This window comes from Suricata suricatta, chromosome X (genome assembly GCF_006229205.1).
Source record: "Suricata suricatta isolate VVHF042 chromosome X, meerkat_22Aug2017_6uvM2_HiC, whole genome shotgun sequence".
NCBI lineage: Eukaryota > Metazoa > Chordata > Mammalia > Carnivora > Herpestidae > Suricata > Suricata suricatta.
In genome coordinates, this window is record NC_043717.1 from 30863146 (window position 1) to 30881046 (window position 17901).

Here is a 17901-nt window from a genome sequence, read left to right on the forward strand (position 1 = left end):
CCGGAGCACCTCGGGCAGCCGCCGCCGCTACCGCGTCCGCCGCCGGTGAGCGCCGCTGACGCGCGGAGATGAAATTCCCGGGCTCCGTGCTGGCGTCCGTGTTTCTGTTCGTGGCCGAGACGACGGCGGCGCTGTACCTGAGCAGCACCTACCGCTCGGGCGGGGACGGCATGTGGCAGGCGCTGACGCTGCTTTTCTCGCTGCTGCCCTGCGCGCTCGTGCAGCTCACGCTCCTCTTCGTGCACCGCGACTTCAGCCGCGACCGCCCGCTCGTGCTGCTGCTGCACCTGCTGCAACTCGGGCCGCTCTTCAGGTGCGTGCGGGTCCCCGGTCCCCTCCCCGCACTGCCCTGGGGGAGCGGGCGGCCTTCCGGGAGGGGCGGGTGGCTGGACTGGCGCCGGGCCCACACCGCCCGCCCTGCTCCTGGGCCCCACTGTTCCAGTCACGCGAATGCGACGGGATCCGGGGAGAGTCGGAATAAAGCTGGGGCGCGTTCCTGTTAGGTTCTGGCGTAGGGCACTGCCAATATTCAACTGCACTTGACCGACAGAAATGGCAGTTGCAAGCCTTCTCTGGGGTCAGGTGGGCTCTGGTGGGATTGGCTTGTGTCGTGACAAACTCTTGAGAAGTGTGTGGGCTAAATCGCCTTTAGAGCAAAAAGGGCGTGCAGATTATTTAATTTGTCAAGCACGTGGAGCTTACTGTGTGCCGGGCACGGTTCTGAGCGCTTTACAAATATTAATCTACTTTTCATACTGAGTTCTAGAAATCCACGCATCATTCTCTTGGTGTGGAAACATACCGCGTTGTAGACATGCCTTCCGGCTTTGCCTAACTTATAAACACAGTCATTGCAGCTGGAACACGGTGTGCCATGAAGACAGAAACTTGGAGGGCGTTAAGAAAAGAAAAACTATTAGTGACATTTCTGGAAATTAGTTTTTATTAATACAAAGCAAATGGATTGCATGGTAATGAGGTAGACTTTGGTTTATCTAAGGACCATGAAAAGCGTTTAAAATGTGTTGTTTTGACAGCTTTCAACTCTGTAGGAAAAGCAAAACAAAGGACTTTTATATGGATTAGAAAGCAATTTTTTAAGACTGAATTTAGACACAGGTGGTAGAGGAATTGGAAGAGCTAGAAAGGCCAGAGCTCAGCTACCAGGAAATTCAGCTTGCAGGAATCTTTCCTACGAGGCACTCTCTCCCCACCCCCACTCCATCCCAACGCAAGCATGGACAGAAAAAGTCCAGTAGCAAGATAGATTTCAGAGAGCTCTGTTATAAAACTTTGCACCTCATATTAAATACAGCTATCCCTGCCGACCCTCAGGATGCTGAGTTTGGGTTCATACACAAACAGGACAAACTTGGTGAACAAGTTTGCCAGCCTCCAGAAGCCACAGAATCCTAGAAAGGAAGAGAAACCCATACATAAGCAGGACCAAGATGTTGCTACTGACATCTGAGAGCAAGAGAAGAGTTGGGGGGTGGGGGGGGGCAGAGAGTGAGAGGAGAATTTTCAAAGTCATGCAGTTGGGAGCTGTCTAGTGAGTAGTCCTCTCTAGCCAAGTAAGCCATGGCATCCTGATTGTAATCCCACTCAGTAAAATCAATGGGATCTGACTTTGGGCAAGGCAGTCAATCATTTATTAACCTCATCTGCGAAAAGCAGATTCATGGCTCCCGTTTAAATGAAGTGACAGATAAAGGGGAACTGGTATTTGTCAGTGCTCCTTGTGCTGGATGGTTTGGGAGATGCTTATATCCCTCAGTACGTTGAATCCTCATCGTGAAGTAGATGTCATGTTCCCATTTTGTGGACGAAGAAAATGACACCCCAGACCACACATTCACAAGGCTTCTTAGAAATTCGGTTCAGTTAATTATGTTCCCTACCTCTGGGAAAGAAAGCAGAAGATCGTGAAGTACATTTTACCGATACTTCCATCTTAAATTAAGTAGTTTGGTCGTCTTGGCAAAATTAAAAAAAAAAAAAAAGACAACCCTAAATAGCCAGGTGAGTAATCTCTACCGTTACTGCCATTTGAAATATTTCTCAATACAAGGAGAGTTACCCAAGACAAAGCTAATGCCATAAAATGTATGAAAATGGGATGGCACATCTACCTGAGCTCCAGGAAATAGACCAAGTTACGGAGAGTGGTGATTTCTGGATGATGGATTTATGGGTGGTTTTAATTTTCTCCTGAAAAATATAGAAAAGTGCATCATTTTTTTTCATTTGTTACATACTTCTCTAAAGTTTTTATAGTAAAAACATTTTAACTTTATTTAAAAAATGCTTGGTGCTTTGAAGAGATAACTTCTCAGCTATATAAAAAGTTTCAACCCCATAAAAAGATCTCTATTTCCAGAAAATTCTGAAGGAGTCATTGTCTTCCTGAGGGAAAAGTGAAGTAAAACAGAAAATAAAGCAACAGACAACCCAGTTCTGTCAACAAGGACTCTCTCGTTCTAATATGGCTGATTTATTTCAAGGAGATGTTGGACCCATGATCCTAGAGCTAAGATCTACAAAGTGTGGTTCCAGCCCTCTTTGTTTCCAGATGACACGAAAAGCAATTTGCTTGACTTAATATCTTATTGGAAGTTTTTCCTGCTGACAGTAACTCCAAGACATTAGCGTTACTTAAAGATCAAAATGATTTCCCCCAGAGTCATGGTATTTTCGTTCCCATCCTTATTGATTTGACTTAGTAATATTTTAAAATTGCTTTTGGAAAAATTAGCTCTGTGTATTTTTCGTTAGGTACTAACTAGCCAAACTCATGTTCTTTTCAGGTAAGATGCTGGTTTTGAGTTCACTCACTGCCACATTATACTGAAATGATTATGGGCCAAATAATAAAAACTAGGCCCGCTCCTTCTTTCCTTTGGAGAAGCAGGAGGAGAGGACCATAGTTCTCTTATCAGTCTTCTATTTAAAACTGTAATTTCAGTTTGTCTGGTGGTTTCCTTATTAAGGCTGGGTTTCAAGATACAAGCATTGAACAGTATCTTGAATTTCTTTTTTTATGTTAAGGACAATCTTTTGTGAATGATAATAGATAGTCTGGAAAACCAGAAGGGGGGAAAACACTTCGTGACAACAACAGAATTTGTTTATCATTGTTTTACAGTTAATGTTAATTTTATAAAATCATTGGGAGAAAGAATAAATATAAACAAGTTTCAAGTTCAAGCAGTTTTTCTCCATTTTGGTTTACTGGTAAAATGAGAGAAAAAAAATGGTACATGAAAGTCGGGGTTTGTAAAAATGAAAGCTATGGAGTTCCAGTAATTTTCTATAGAACATTGCAAAATGATTCACCGTAGTATTTTCTTTCTATAATAAGCTTTCACAAGACTTTAAAATAATAATAGCCTAAATTTAAAGAGCTTTTTTTTGTTTACAGGGTGCTTTTATGTATAGTATATAACTCCATCCACTGTAAAACCCTGTGACCTAATTGTCATTATCTTTTTTTGTTACACTTGAGAAATCGAGTCTCAGGGAGATCATAAAAGTGGCTTTCCAAAGGTCACATGGCACTTTCTATTTAACTAGCTTAGTTCTTGTGTTCTCTCACTAGAGCACGTAGGTGTAGGAAATAACATGGCATGTAGGAAATCATAGTCACTATTTCTTTCAAAAACATGTTTTTATTAACTGCTTTAGTGGGTCTCTGGTACCACAGGTTATTTGCACAGATACCAACAAGCATGGTTCCAGCTAAGGAATAAAACTCCTTCCACTGTGATGCTTGAAAATGGGATAAAGTGGAAAAAATGGATCAGCCTGCTGATTATCTATCTGCCGTATGGGCTGGCAGACTGTGCCTCACAGGCCAAATCCCCCCACTACCTCTTTTTGTAAATAAAGTTTTATTAGAACACACCCATGCCCATTCATTTAATGTATTGTGTAATAGCCACTTTCGCACCAGGGTGGCAGAGTTGAGTCATCGCAATACAGACTGTGACCTGCAAAGCCTGAAATATTTACTCTTTGTAAATACTTTACAGAAAATGTTTGCCAATGCTTGGTCTCCACGATACTGAGAAACAACCTTGAACAATTTTGATCAAAATATTTAATTTACAGCTGTATTTAGACAATTTTTTTTTTTTGTTTCGAGTAATTGGCCGAGTCTTGCAGAGTTCCAAGAAAGGGAGTCTGTTTCTTACCAGTTTTCCTAACCAGATAGTGACAAGTAGTGAAGTCTCAGGGTCATACACGAATTTATTAAAGATTTACTCTGGGTAAAAAAGTCTGTGCTAAGATAAATGTAGGGATTGGGAAAAACAGTGGGTTGCCAAGGTGTCCACCTGGGCTTCAGGGCCACTGTCTAGTTCACTGCCCCGGCTGGCGGGGCGGTCGATCCTTGCGGGTTCATTTCTGAGGGAGGGAGAGAGAAATAGGGCAGGAAGGGGGAGCACAGAGAGTAAGGACACAACACACGGTTTCTGATCAAGCCTCTTCTTCTTTATTGAGAAAACACCGTATCTTATAAAGGTTTCGAGGCGGGGAAAACAAGGCAGCTGACCTAGGTCGGTTGCTAGGAAACAGGGTTAAGGGATTAAGGCTGGAGTAAAAGAGGAACCAAATCAGGGTTTTTAGCACAGCACCTGAGGGGCTGATACTACCCTGCCTGCAGGTGGTTGATCTTTGATCTTCTGGCTTCTCCTCTGACAGGGAGTGGTGCTTCCCTGCCTATAGGCGGCTAATCTCCGTTCTTCTGGCTCCCCACAGGCCACCTCTGTGATTAGCCATTCTGGCACCTTCTGTTGTCTGCCAATAGATACACTAAGGTTTCAGTTTGTCAACAATTCTGCACATGCTTTCTGTTTAGTACAGCACCCTCCTCAGCATCCAGAGAATTGCTTTCTCCTCTGAACCTTCATTTTCATTCATTCACCCCTTAGCATGTGTTGCTGTTTCGTTGTTTGTTTAGTGTTTAAAAATTCTAAGCTTGATTTTATTCAGGTGAAACATTTGTTGTTTAAAAGAAGAGCAGAGAACAGATAAATATAATTTTTAAAAACCCTCTAATTTGCCTAAAGAGAACAATTTCTAACATTTTGTTTTATATCCTTACCAATATTTTTATAGTGCTAAGCTGGCAAACTGTCTCTTGGGGGGAAAGCCCTGAATTGCAGTTTCTACTGATTTCTGTGATGTAAATATTCCCATCGTGGCCTATTTTAAGCTACCAGTTTTTTTTTTTAATGTTTATTTATATTTTGAGAGAGAAAAAGACAGAGTACGAGTCGGGGAGGGGCAGAGAGAGAAGGAGACACAGAATCTGAAGCAGGCTCCAGGTTCTCAGCTGTCAGCACAGAGCCCGACGCGGGGCTCAAACCCAGAAACTGTGAGATTATGACCTGAGCCGAAGTTGGATGCTTAACTTACTGAGCCACCCAGGCACCCGTCAGGCTACCATTTTTTTTTAACAATTGGCTCACATGATTCCTAACTACTTAACAGTTTCCTGAGTCAGTATGAGCCAGCTCAAGCACTCCAGTGTTTATGTGTATGTGTGATTGATATATATTTTTATACACATAATTTTCTTTTTATAAAAAATGGAATTCTCTCTATATTCTATTCTGATTTACTGCTTTCACTTATCAAATATAGTAAACATTTTTATGTATTAGTACATGAATGTATGTACCATCAATTTTAAGGACTGGGTAATACTCCATTGAATACATATATTATGATTTATTTAATTATTGTTTAATTTGGGGACCCTTAGAGTGTTCCCAGAACTGTGCCATTACAAATAATGCTGTGATTCAAAATCTTGCATTAAGCTTTCTGAGTTAATATTTGAGAAATATTTTTTAAATTGAAAGTGCTATATATATATGTATTAGATATATATTAGTTGTATTCATTATTATCCTTATTATGTATCTGTGCCATTTTCCATTTAGATTGTGAACACCTTGAAATGAGGCAAGGGTACCCCAGCTGTGTCTGCATTCCCCACAGCACTAGCAGAGTACGTCTGCATTCATCACATATTAGAGAATTAACATAATAGTATATTCTGTCTTCTCGTCCGTGTTGTGTGAAGTTGCTAGGGCCTTAAATAGTTCTCAGAGATTGGAGGTTTTTCTCAGAGAAAATTCAATTGGATTATCTGGACTTGAACTCATAACCTGAATTTCATGATTTTCAGTTAAAAAAATTGGCCCAGGCCATTTTACTGGTTTTTATGTATTAAAGTGGCCGTGACCCCATTGGACAAAATGTAGCAGACAAACCTGTTTCCCCTGCTTCTCTCTCTCTCTCTCTCTCTCTCTCTCTCTCTCTCTCTCTCTCTCTCTCTCTCTCTCTCTCTCGCACACGCACAAACTGCTGTGTACCTTCTTTCTCCCAGGAACAAATGAACAAAGGTAATGGTCACAAAATATGTCTACTTTGTACTCACCAGGGAGGCTCTTGCGTTTCCTCTCTTACGCAAAGTTTTATTATTTATAATTATAAATGTATTCGTGTTGCCATAGTTGCCTGGGGTGAGAGTACAGAGTTAACAACATTCAATAAAATAGATGAAGCCATAAAATCTTTCAGCAGCATTATAAGGTGGTTATAAAAATGCGTGTTTGGAGGGGAAAAAAATGATCAGTTTTTAAACCTAAGGCCATGAGCTTTTTTCTTTTTCCTAAGAAAAAACCATTTTCCCCAGCATTTTATTATGAAGCTTTTCAAATCTACAGAAGACAACATGAAAGAATTGTGCAGTGAACACCCAAGTACCCACCACCTAGGTTCTACAGCTAACATTTTGCTTCACACATTCATCCATTCCTCGATTGAGTCATCAATCCATTTGTGTGTGTGTGCGTGCGCACATGTGCACACTTCAAAGTAAATCACACACATCAGTATCCCTCCCTTTGGTAACCATATCATTACCTAGAGAGGAAAATCTAATTTTATTTTATTTTATCTTATATTAACTTATTTTATTTTATTTTATCTTATCTTATCTTATTTTATTTTTTTGCAAAAGCAAAGGGCTTTATTATTACGAGCTTATAAGCTCGGGCTCACAGACTTCACCAACACAGTGGATCCATGCTGAGAGCTGAAAATCTAATTTTAGAACCAGGTACTCTGTCAGTCTAGAAAGGTGACTTGTTAAGGATCCATCGCTAGGGCAGGCTTATCTCATAAGTAAGACATAGCTGACAGACCTCCAGGAACGATTGACTTCAGTCATGTCCCATAAGGGTTTATGAGAGCAGAGAGCTAGGTAGTATATTGTGGTCTTTTAGGGAAGTGCCCATATACTATATTGTTTCTGTAATAGTGTGGCAAATAGGTATCACCTCTGCTTTATAATTGAGGGAAAGGATTCAGGACGTGCCAGGGGCTGCACAGCTAGTGAGGGTCATGAAGGGAAATAGAACATTCTCTGGCTCTGGAGCCCAAACCACTGCCCATTCCCTACTTGGTTTCCTTGTCTCACTGGCCTTTGGTGTCATCTCTCTGTTAGGTTCACACTCATTTCCATATGACCTGCCGGAGGGCCTGCTTGCTTAGAAGTCCTTGGAGTGGATGACTTTAGAGAAGGGGCTATACTTCAGAGGAGCCAAGTCAGAGCTTTGAGAATCAGGATACGTGTAAGCAGGGTAGCTGAGAAAAGACAGAATCCTGGCTGTCTCTGATTATCATGACTTGTTGATTTGTTTCCAGGTGTTTTGAAGTCTTCTGCATCTATTGTCAGTCGAGCCACGTCGAAGAGCCTTATGTCAGCATCACCAAGAAGCGACAGATGCCCAAGAATGGCTTCTCAGAAGAGATTGAGAAAGAAGTGGGTCAGGCAGAGGGCAAGCTCTTCACCCACCGATCTGCGTTCAGCCGAGCGTCGGTGATCCAGGCTTTCCTGGGCTCTGCCCCCCAGCTGACTCTGCAGCTGTATATAAGCACCCTGCAACAGCACATCACTGTTGGAAGATGTATGTATATATATTTTTTTCTCTTCCTGCATTTGGGGATCAAAGTGGGGGGTAAAACATAAAGTTTATTTTGTTTTAGGTGAAATTCAGGTGAATGTGCATTCAATTCTGAGTCTGTGTTCCAGTTACTGAACTTGAAACTTAGTTAAAATAATACCAGTGTTTATTTTGCTTATGAATCCATGATTTGCACAGGGCCCAGAAGGGCTCACCTGCACTCCACAGTACATTAGCTAGGGTGGCTCAAAGATGAGGGGCTAGAAGCCACTGAAGGCTCATTCACTCACATGACTTCTGGTTGATGCTGACTGTTGCTGAGAGCCTCAGATCTTGTCCATTTCCTCTCTCCCCAAGGGCTAGTTTGGGCTTCCTCGTAGCATGGTGGCTGCTTTCAGGGACAGTGTCCTGCGAGCTAGAAACGGCAGGTGAAAGAGTATCACCTTTTGCGATCCAGCCTTGGGAGTCAAGCAGCATTACTTCCGCTATGTTCTCTTTGTTGAAGCAGACAGGCATCCCATCGAGATCCAAAGGACAAGGTGTGGGGGAAACTTTGGCTCTTGATGGAAAATGGTAGACTTCTAGAAATTCATTGCTGTGACCAATTTGGGGAAAAAAAACACCAGCTTGCTGTTGGCTGAAAATACACCTGCCAGAAGCTGGGCCTCTTCGGATTTTGCCTGTCATTCACTGGTCGTTCTAAACCGGCTGAGACCCTTGGTTGTAAGAACTTCTTTGTGATAAGCAAGAATCAAGAGCAGTCTCCTATCTTCTTAAAGTTTTAATAGGTATGTCAGCATTTAAATGAACACAGTTCTCTAACCTTTGAACTATTCTCACGTCATCAAATTGAGGGCAGGATTTGGTTGAGCCAGATTTTAACAACCCCTTTGCACGCCTGAGACACAAATGAAAAACCTTTATATGAGGAGAGGAAATAATTCCTCCCAAATATTAATATTCTAGGTAAATGAAAACCAGATTTCTGGTAAGTTTTACTATATCGATAAGCAAAAGTGAGTTAGAAGCCTTAAGCTGAAAAAATAGATATTTAAGATAACACTGAAATTAGAATTTTAAAAAATACATCACTTACTAACTTTACTTCCTTCAATATTAACTTCTTCCTGCCTGTGTTCTAGGCTAGATGGTACAACGGCTTAATCTGTTGCTGGGTCATGGGATTTGCATAGCACAGCTGTCTCCCTTATTCAGGTTACCGAAGAGTGACTATGATCCTTAAGACATAGCAGAACCTGAAGTTGGGGTCTTGAACCTTGGTATATTAACATCTGTGTGTAACGCCCCCCCACAGCTCCAGATAGACAGTTGGTACTCAGTAAATGTAGCAGCATCCTTTCTGTAAAGACTTATACCTGGAACGGCCATTGAGTCCTCTGTGTGCCACCAAACCCTTTTCCCAGTTCATTGTTTCTCCATGTGGCAGGGACGCAGCCAGAAACCAGATGTGGTGACGGCCTATTTGATTTTTACAAGTAGATCCAGTATTTTCCTCCAAGTTTTTGAAAATGAAGATTGTCTTTGTTGACCTAAATGAAGAGGCAAGCTCAAATTCATAAATGTGAGTTTACTTGGGAATAGCCAAGGAACTGTAATTTGAGACACACAAACTATAGCAAGCGACAGGCAAGTCCCCTGCAGATGTGGGTAGGCTGTATTTCTGGGCAGGGAATGTAAAGAGGGGAGAGTTCAGTTGGAGTCTGTTAAAATCAAAACGAGTAGAGACCAGCTTTAAAAATTCCCCAAGCAGACAAAACCAGTCAAGTCATTCAAACAAAGCTCACCTCAGGTCATTTTGCAGGACCAGGTGCCCTGGGTCATTTCTTGTTCATGCACCTGGAAACCATAAACAGAATTTTCCAAGGTTGATAACAAGCAACCCCTGATACTTCTCTATCATTTAAGAAAAATCCAATATTATCAGATTTGGTTGTTGTTCTTTGTTTTTTTCTGGGGGGGGGTGATTTTTGTGTGTGTGTGGTGTGTGTGTATGTGTGTGTGTGTGTGTGTGTGTGTGTGAGAGAACCAGGCATTTACAGGAAAGCAGTCTGTCAGTCCTTAAGTTATTTTTTTTGTGTGTGTGGTGTGTGTGTGTGAGAGAACCAGGCATTTACAGGAAAGCAGTCTGTCAGTCCTTAAGTTATTTTCCTTAGGGCACATGCGTGAGATTCTCTACTTTATATCCTCTGGTTCCGTTTTCGATTGATGTTCTTTCACATTTCTCGCTTTTGCTCAAGATCTTTCCAGAAAACGTTGCCGATCAGTTTTGTCCTTCAGATGTATTTGTTAATCCTTGTCAATGGTGTAGTTGTTTGTGGGTGGATTGTATGGAGCTGAGGAGGGCTGTCCTCACGTGGCTTTTCCCATGGAGCTGAAGACCTCCTCAGTTGTCTTTCCTCATAGAATTGAGGAGGAGCCCGTCCTCAGGTGTCTCGTCCCACGGAGGAGGGAAACTGTGTGGCATTTCAGTGGCCTCTTTTGAACAATAAGAGGATTGAGAAAGGAAGGAATCTCAATTCTGTCCCTTTAAGGTGAGTGGTTTCATTTCCTTGGTCATCTGAGTTTCAGAAAAAGCCTTTTGAAAGGAAAAGAATTGTATTCTGTACATACATTTGAGAAGAAGACATTTGCTTGTTAATACAAAAACCGTAGAAATTTAATTAAAAAGATTAAACTGCAGACAAAAAACCCAATGACACCTAGCGATTGAAATGCACTTCTCAGTTTTCCCGACTGCCTATGTTTAATAGATCTAAAATGTCCTGAGTTCTGGGAGCTTGGCCAGCTTCAGCTAGCAGCTTGATAATGTCCTTCATTATTTTTAGTTCTTGTGTTATTTTCCCTGACTCACTGACATAAAGATAACATTCTTCTCCAATCGGACACAGGCTTCCCCTGCTGAGTAGTGAGGAGGGTTAGGGCCCTGCAGTTTTGTAGAAGTACTTCCTCAAGGCCATCCATTTGGGTCTGTTGATATTCAAAAGCTTGGACAGAAGCATTGACAGTGGTGGGCATGAGTATAGAAAGATTGCGAATTTTTTTTTTTAAGTTTTGCTACTTCAACCCAAGGAAGGAGGCTCTGGTGAAAGCATGCCAAAACCTTTTCTGTCCAGTGTGGTGTCTTCTATAGGCATCTAGCCATAATTATAACCTTCCCAGTTCTGACATATCCTTTAAAGTTGATAAGAGCAAGACCCTGCCTTAGGTATATATGCAGTAGAGGGAAGAGATTTCTAATTTCAGTATCAACGGTAAGGCATCAGTCCCTCCACAGCTCTTCCAATTAAGGAGACATGTAGAGTATGTTTCTTCCACATAAAAAGAAATACCCAATGTCTTCTAAGGATAAGGCATAATTGGGTCCTTTTGCCCATATTCTTTTTCCTGGAATGAAAGAAACAATCTCAGGATCAGAAATACAATCATTTATACAGAGCACATGATAATCTGTTTTATTAGCATTATGGGGATGGTTACGTGAGCACCTTACATTGCTGTAGACTTGAACTAACAAATGAGTAGCTTACTTACAAATAAGTAACTTTTAGTTGGGATCTAGAAGATCTCTAGAGAAATAGTAAGTTGAATTAAGTTTCCATCTTTTACCAGCTTTTTGGTCAATTCCCAATGAATTATCATTAAGTGGGAGCACACTAGCTTTCCATTTTCCCATCTTACTGTATTTTTATTACCCCACCATAGAGATAACCTAATAGGGAAGATGATATACTCTTCTGGATTCCAGCAAGGAGTGAATTCATGTTCATCTGGGTCACATAAAATAGTACAGTTACAATACTGACTGGGAGATATCCTAGAGTTCTGCCATTCCTATCATTGTTTTGAAACAAAGAAAGATTTGGGGTAAGAGTCCAGACCTGAGTGAGGGTGTCCCCTTATAAGTAGAGGGCACCCAATGGAAAACCATAATATTTTGTGTCGGCTTTCCAGAAGGGAAGATGTGTGGTTTCAAAAGTACCAAAGGAAAATTCTACACCTTTGCCAGGTAGGTTTTGCCATCCTTCTAAAGATAGTGGCCAGGTCACCAATTCAGGCCCATCATGAGTACTGTATACTCTTGCACAAATCCAGAAATCAGTAAGTTTAGCAGAAAGAGTTTTTCATAAGGTGGAGCTAAAAGGATGTATTAAAATTAAAATAAAGGATAATAGGAAAGCTCAGGAAACAACAATGAAAGGCCTGAATGACATGATTAAACATAGAGTAAGAAGAGAAAAAAAGAAAGTTATACAGTACAGGCCTGTTCCATACATCTTGTGCATGCTGTCTACTTCTGATGCTGTCTGCTTCAGTTCTTGACATTTTTAGTGTTTGGTCACCAGATGGTGTGCCAGTCCATCCAGATGTGGGGGCTTTTTTTCAGATGAGACACATGGATTTGAGAGTATTCCTTGAAGTTTGAGAGGATAGTTATTAACATACGGGTAGGGGCCTTTCCAGTGACATTGAAGGCATTCTTCTTGAAGATACCTTTCCCAATATATGAATCTCTAGACTGTTAGATGTGATATTTGATGTCTTCAACTCCCAGGAGTGCACTGTGATTATTTTCAATGGACTTGATCAGGTCATTGTAAAACTGAAGTACATCTCCCCATGTATTAGTTGTAGGTCCAAATAAGTCAGGGCTAAGTACATTGGCCATTCCATCATTATTTCAATAGACTCAAATTTATGTATCCTGAAGAGAGTAGATCTAAAATTTAGAAGAACCAGTGGTAGTACTTTTGGCCAGGGTATTTGGAAGATCTCAACTGATTTTGCTAATTGAGTTTTAGTTACTCCATTTGTATGTTTGACCGGTCCTGGAGGCTGATGATGGTAACATGGTGAAACACAGCTGCAGAGCTGGCCAGGCAGTATGGACTTACTGAAGTATTTAGCTGACACCAATAATCTTTAGGTTCCCAATTTTGTTTTTCCTTTCAGCGGCCAATTGTTGTATTACCATGGTTAATTCTCTTGCGTTGTCACTAGAGGAAACAGTTTTCTGGACCATGACAGAGGTTTGGTCTATGGATCCCAAAAGAGTGGGTTTTTTGCGGGGACATCAGCAAGGTTTCCTTTGGCTTCTAGAGAGTCAAACTTAGAATGTCCAGGGACTTTAATAACAACCAGAGGTCCTGGCAGGAATATAGCATCAAATAAATTTTGGACATAAGGACTATTTTTAATTTTGTCTCTGCTGAAAGGAAACCCTATTGTGTCATAGCACTCAACATCATTGGCTACTCCAAAGGCATATTGACTGTCAGTATGGATATTTATGGTTTTACCTACGTGCTTGGGTAAGGGCATGTAATTTGGTTTGTTGGGTGGAAGTGACCAAAGGCAAGGGTGCAGACTGAATGACCTCATAAAGTTGATATTGTATATGCAGCATACTATTTACCACTTTCATTTTAGGTAAGAGCCATGAGTAAACCATGAGAAATCAACATTTTTCAAGGGGGGGGTTCTGCTAAGTCATCACGGTGGGCTAATAGGTGTTCCATCATAGTTAAACAGTGATGAGGGGCTTTGTCTATGGGTGAAGGAAGAAGGGTAGCAGGGTTGAGATTGTTGCAGTGAACAAGAGGGATAAGAGAGATGGCTAGCAAGAAAATGTCATGACAGGATTTCATTCTTTCTCATTGCCATGTAGTACTCCATTGTGTATATATGTACCACATCTTCCTGATCCATTCATCAGTTGATGGACATTTAGGCTCTTTCCATGATTTGGCTATTGTTGACAGTGCTGCTATGAACATTGAGGTACATGTGCCCCTATGCATCAGCACTTCTGTGCCCCTTGGGTAAATCCCTAGCAGTGCTGTTACTGGGTCATAAGAGAGTTCTATTGATAGTTTTTTGAGGAACCTCCACACTGTTTTCCAGAGCGGCTGCACCAGTTTGCATTCCCCCCAACAGTCCAAGAGGGTTCCTGTTTCTCCACATCCTTGCAGAAGTCCATGGAAGAATGGAAGGGGGAAAAATTGGTTACAAACAGAGAGGGAGGCAAACCATAAGAGACTCTTAAAAAAAGAACAAACTGAGGATTATGGGAGGATGGGGGAGAAGGGAAAATGGGTGATGGGCATGGAGGAGGGCACTTGTTGGGATGATTACTAGATGTTGTATGTAAGCCAATTTGACAATAAATTACATTAAAATAAACATTTAAAATTGTTTAAAAGTAAAGGAAATATAACTTGAAAAGACTCCAGCATACTGTGTAGAAAAAAAATAGAAGGGGAGCAATGGATATTGAGTAAGCATCTGTGTCTGCCACACCATGTAAATGAAGTTTAGCCCGATAGAAATATCCATTGTTGACAGGGAAATGACATAAAGTCCATCAGAACCTGACCCTATTCAACATTCAATCTATAACCATCTCCTCTCTAATTTTGTGCTCACTGAGCAAACACTGATGAATTTGGCCTCAGCAGATCTTGGCCTCAGGGAGAGAAAGTGCAGTTGGCCACATGGTCCACTGGAGAGTTTTTCTAAATTGCACTATAATTTGGGGGACCTGGGTGGCTCAGTCAGTTAAATGTCTGACTCTTATTAATTTCGGCTCTGGTCATGAACTCATAGTTTGTGAGTTCAAGCCCTAGGTTGGGCTCTGCTTGGGATTCTCTCTCTGTCTGCACCCCCCAAATAAATAAGTAAACATATTTTAAAGTTAAAGAAATAAAATAAATTGCAATACATATATTATAAAATTTATCATTTTAAAGTATAGAATTCAGTAGATTTTAGGATATTCATAACTTTGTAAATCATCACCACTATCTAACTTTAGAATACAGATTTCCCTTCCTATCCAAAAGTTTCCTGTATGCCGTTTGGCTTTAATGAAAGCCCTACATTAGTACCTGTTTTTGCTAACCACAAGAAATCTGGTAAGTATTTTTGCTTTTATGAAATGGTACTTGCTTCTTTGCTTTACCCCATTTTGGCTTACAAAAAGTTTCATAGGAATGGTCTACTTTTAGAATAGGGGAAACCCACATTTAAGAAAAATGTTTTTCTATTTTTAGAGAGCACACATAAGCAGGGTAGAGGGGTGGGGGTAAGGGAGAGAAAGAGAGAGAGAGAGAGAGAGACAGAGAGAGAGAGACAGAGACAGAGAGAGACAGAGAGAGAGAGAGGGAATCTTAAGCGAGCTCCTTACTCAGCACGGAGCCCAGCACGGGACTTGATCCCACAGTGGTGGCATCATGACCAGAGCCAAAACCAAGACTCAGATGCTCAACTGACTGAGCCACCCAGGCACCCCAGGAAACCTGTATTTTTATTACATAGAAAAGAAATCCCATATTTAGTAGCAGTCACCCTTCATTTCCCCTCTCCCAGTCCTTGGCAATTACTCATTTACTTTCTGTCTCTATGGATTTGCCTGTTGTGTGTATGTCATATAAATGGAATCACACAGTATTGCAAAGTTATTTCTTATAATCAATGAATAGTGGACACCCTATGCACTTTTGTCTTGGGAAAGTTTGCTATCCTGAGACTTCTGAGGTCTAGTCGGCTCTTAGCAATGACATTCAATCTCTGACCCTTGGTGGAAGGGTTGGACTGAGGGCCAGGTGACCACACCAAGGTTATGCTCCGTGAAGGCCCCTGCAGCCTGTCGTTTGGCCCGTCTAGATCTCAGGGTCCCCTTCTGTCTTCCACTCAAGGTGGTAATGTTGGTAGTAATAATGACTGGTTCTTGAACCCTTGCTTTGTGCCAGGCCTTGATTAGTGTTCTTGTGTTTCATTTTCACAGAATTTCTGTGAGATTAGCTCCATCTCGCTACAGAGCCAAATTGTACTTCTACACTGAAGAAGGCAGGATTTGGGGGTAGGTTTATGTGGATTCGGTAAAGAATTCAGTGAGTAGTTACTGAATATGTTCTGTGTTCCTGACCCTATGCTAGGCTTTGAGGATAAAGTGGTGAATAAGGTGGACAGGCCCCTATAATTTTAGAACAGAAGGGACAGGTACCTGGGTGGCTCAGTTGGTAAAGCATCTGACTTCAGCTCAGGTCATGATCTTGTGGTTCGTGAGTTCGAGCTCCAAGTCAGGCTCTGTGCTGACAGTTCATACCCTAGAACCTGCTTCAAATTCTGTGTCTCCTTCTTTCTCTGCCCCACTCATGTTCTGTCTGTCTGTCTTTCTCTCTCTCTCTCAGAAATAAATAAACATTAAAAAAATTTGGAGAGACAAACATGAAACAAATAGTCATATATTTATTTTATTTCAGGTAAATCCTGTGAAGTAAAAGCCCTGTGTGAAAGTACATGGTGGGAATCTAACTAAATCTGGGAGATGAGACAGAAATTCCCAGGGGAACTTAAGTTTAAACCAAAACCTGGTAGATGAGGAGGAATAGTCAGGTGAAGGAAAAGCAGGAAAGAGCATCCCAGGATCAAAGTTCACCCCAGCAGCAATCAGAGGGCATTGATGAGTGGTAAGCAACACAGTGTCGTGATCAGGTTTAGTTTTAGAAACGGATTGCTCTGGAAGATGGATTGGAAGGCAGTGCCCCAAGTTTCCAGGCGAGAATAATGATGGCTTTAGGCTAGAATCCAAGGAGCGGATTAGCGGGGCAGTATTAAAGGTGCAGCAGTAGAAGGGTGTGATGGTTGATTGAATGGGGCACAGGGAGATGTCACAGATGGTTCCCTGGCTGCTGACATGGGCAGCTGGAACCATCCATCTCCATGTGTACTGGGAGAGCATCCCAGAGACAGAACAAGTTTGTGGGGTACGTTTTCGCTTTCAATTTCAGACTTTAAAAAAATGAACGCATGTAAAGATTCTTTTTAACTCAGGAGAGAATGAGCAGTTGTAACTAGCTCAAAAGAGAAGCCCAATTACAGACACGGGAATATTAACGTGGGATATTGAAATGAATTTGTCAACGGAGGCAAAACTGGTCTTACTACAGCATGAAAGGGGGACAATTGAACTTGTACAGGGCATTGTGCATGATAGTGACCCACAGCTTACAAAGGGCTGTAAATGAGCTCAAAGACAGTGCAAAGCTAAAATCAGATAACCTGGAGTGGTATCCTAAAGACAGTGTATCCATTGAAACATCATCATTATTATTATTATTATTATTATTATTATTATTATTATTTTTTTTTTGTCTGGACTGTTAAAGTCAAGCGGGGAGTTACAGTTCCCTTGGAGACCAGGTTCCTATCATAGACATTTTTAGACCACCTGATCATGGCCCAGTGGAAACCAATGACGGTCCGAAGTCTGAGTTGTCACAAAGGTCAGGGGTTCCCTGACCACCTAGGAGCTGGAGCACAGGATACAGGGGGCAGAAATAAGCACTGGCATCTCAAGAGGCCAGGCCAGTGCAACAGTCTAGCAGGACTGATCAGGGCAAAGCCCACCAAGGTCATGTCAACTTTAAGTAAGGTTATAAAAGCTGAACTCTGTCCTGCACTTTAAAAGCAAAGTGAAATAAGTCAGGCGGAGAAGGACTGATACCAGATGTTTGCACTCATAAGTCTAACAGGAGTAACCTAACAGAGGACCATAGGGAGGGGAAGCAGGGAAGAGGGAGAGGGAAGGAAGAAGATCATGAGAGACTCTTGAATACTGAAAACAAACTAAGGGCTGAAGAGGGAGGGGGAAAAAAGAAAGGGGATGATGGGCATGGAGGAGGGCACTTGTGGGGAAGAGCACTAGGTGTTATATAGAAACCAACTTGACAATAAAATATAAAAAAAATTAAAAATAAAAGACAAGCTGCAGTTCCCCATTAGCCATATGGACCTCCTACTGAAAGGTCACTAAATCCAGCACCTGAGCCCGTCCACACCCATCTTCCTGGCCGGCTTTCTCGAGTACCTGACGGCCAAAGTCCTGGATCTGGCGAGCAAG

At 41.7% G+C, this 17901-nt stretch overlaps 1 protein-coding gene across 1 annotated transcript in view; it reads left to right on the forward strand.

Annotated features, from left to right (window-relative positions):
* Positions 1-14: 14 nt before the first annotated feature.
* XK (X-linked Kx blood group) overlaps positions 15-17901 on the forward strand; it is a 49210-nt gene continuing 31323 nt past the window's right edge. Inside the window, exons 1-2 of the mRNA XM_029930024.1 lie at positions 15-313; positions 7720-7982. Coding sequence (XP_029785884.1) covers positions 69-313; positions 7720-7982 — 508 coding nt within the window. The 5' untranslated portion in view covers positions 15-68. The remainder of the gene's footprint in view (positions 314-7719; positions 7983-17901) is intronic.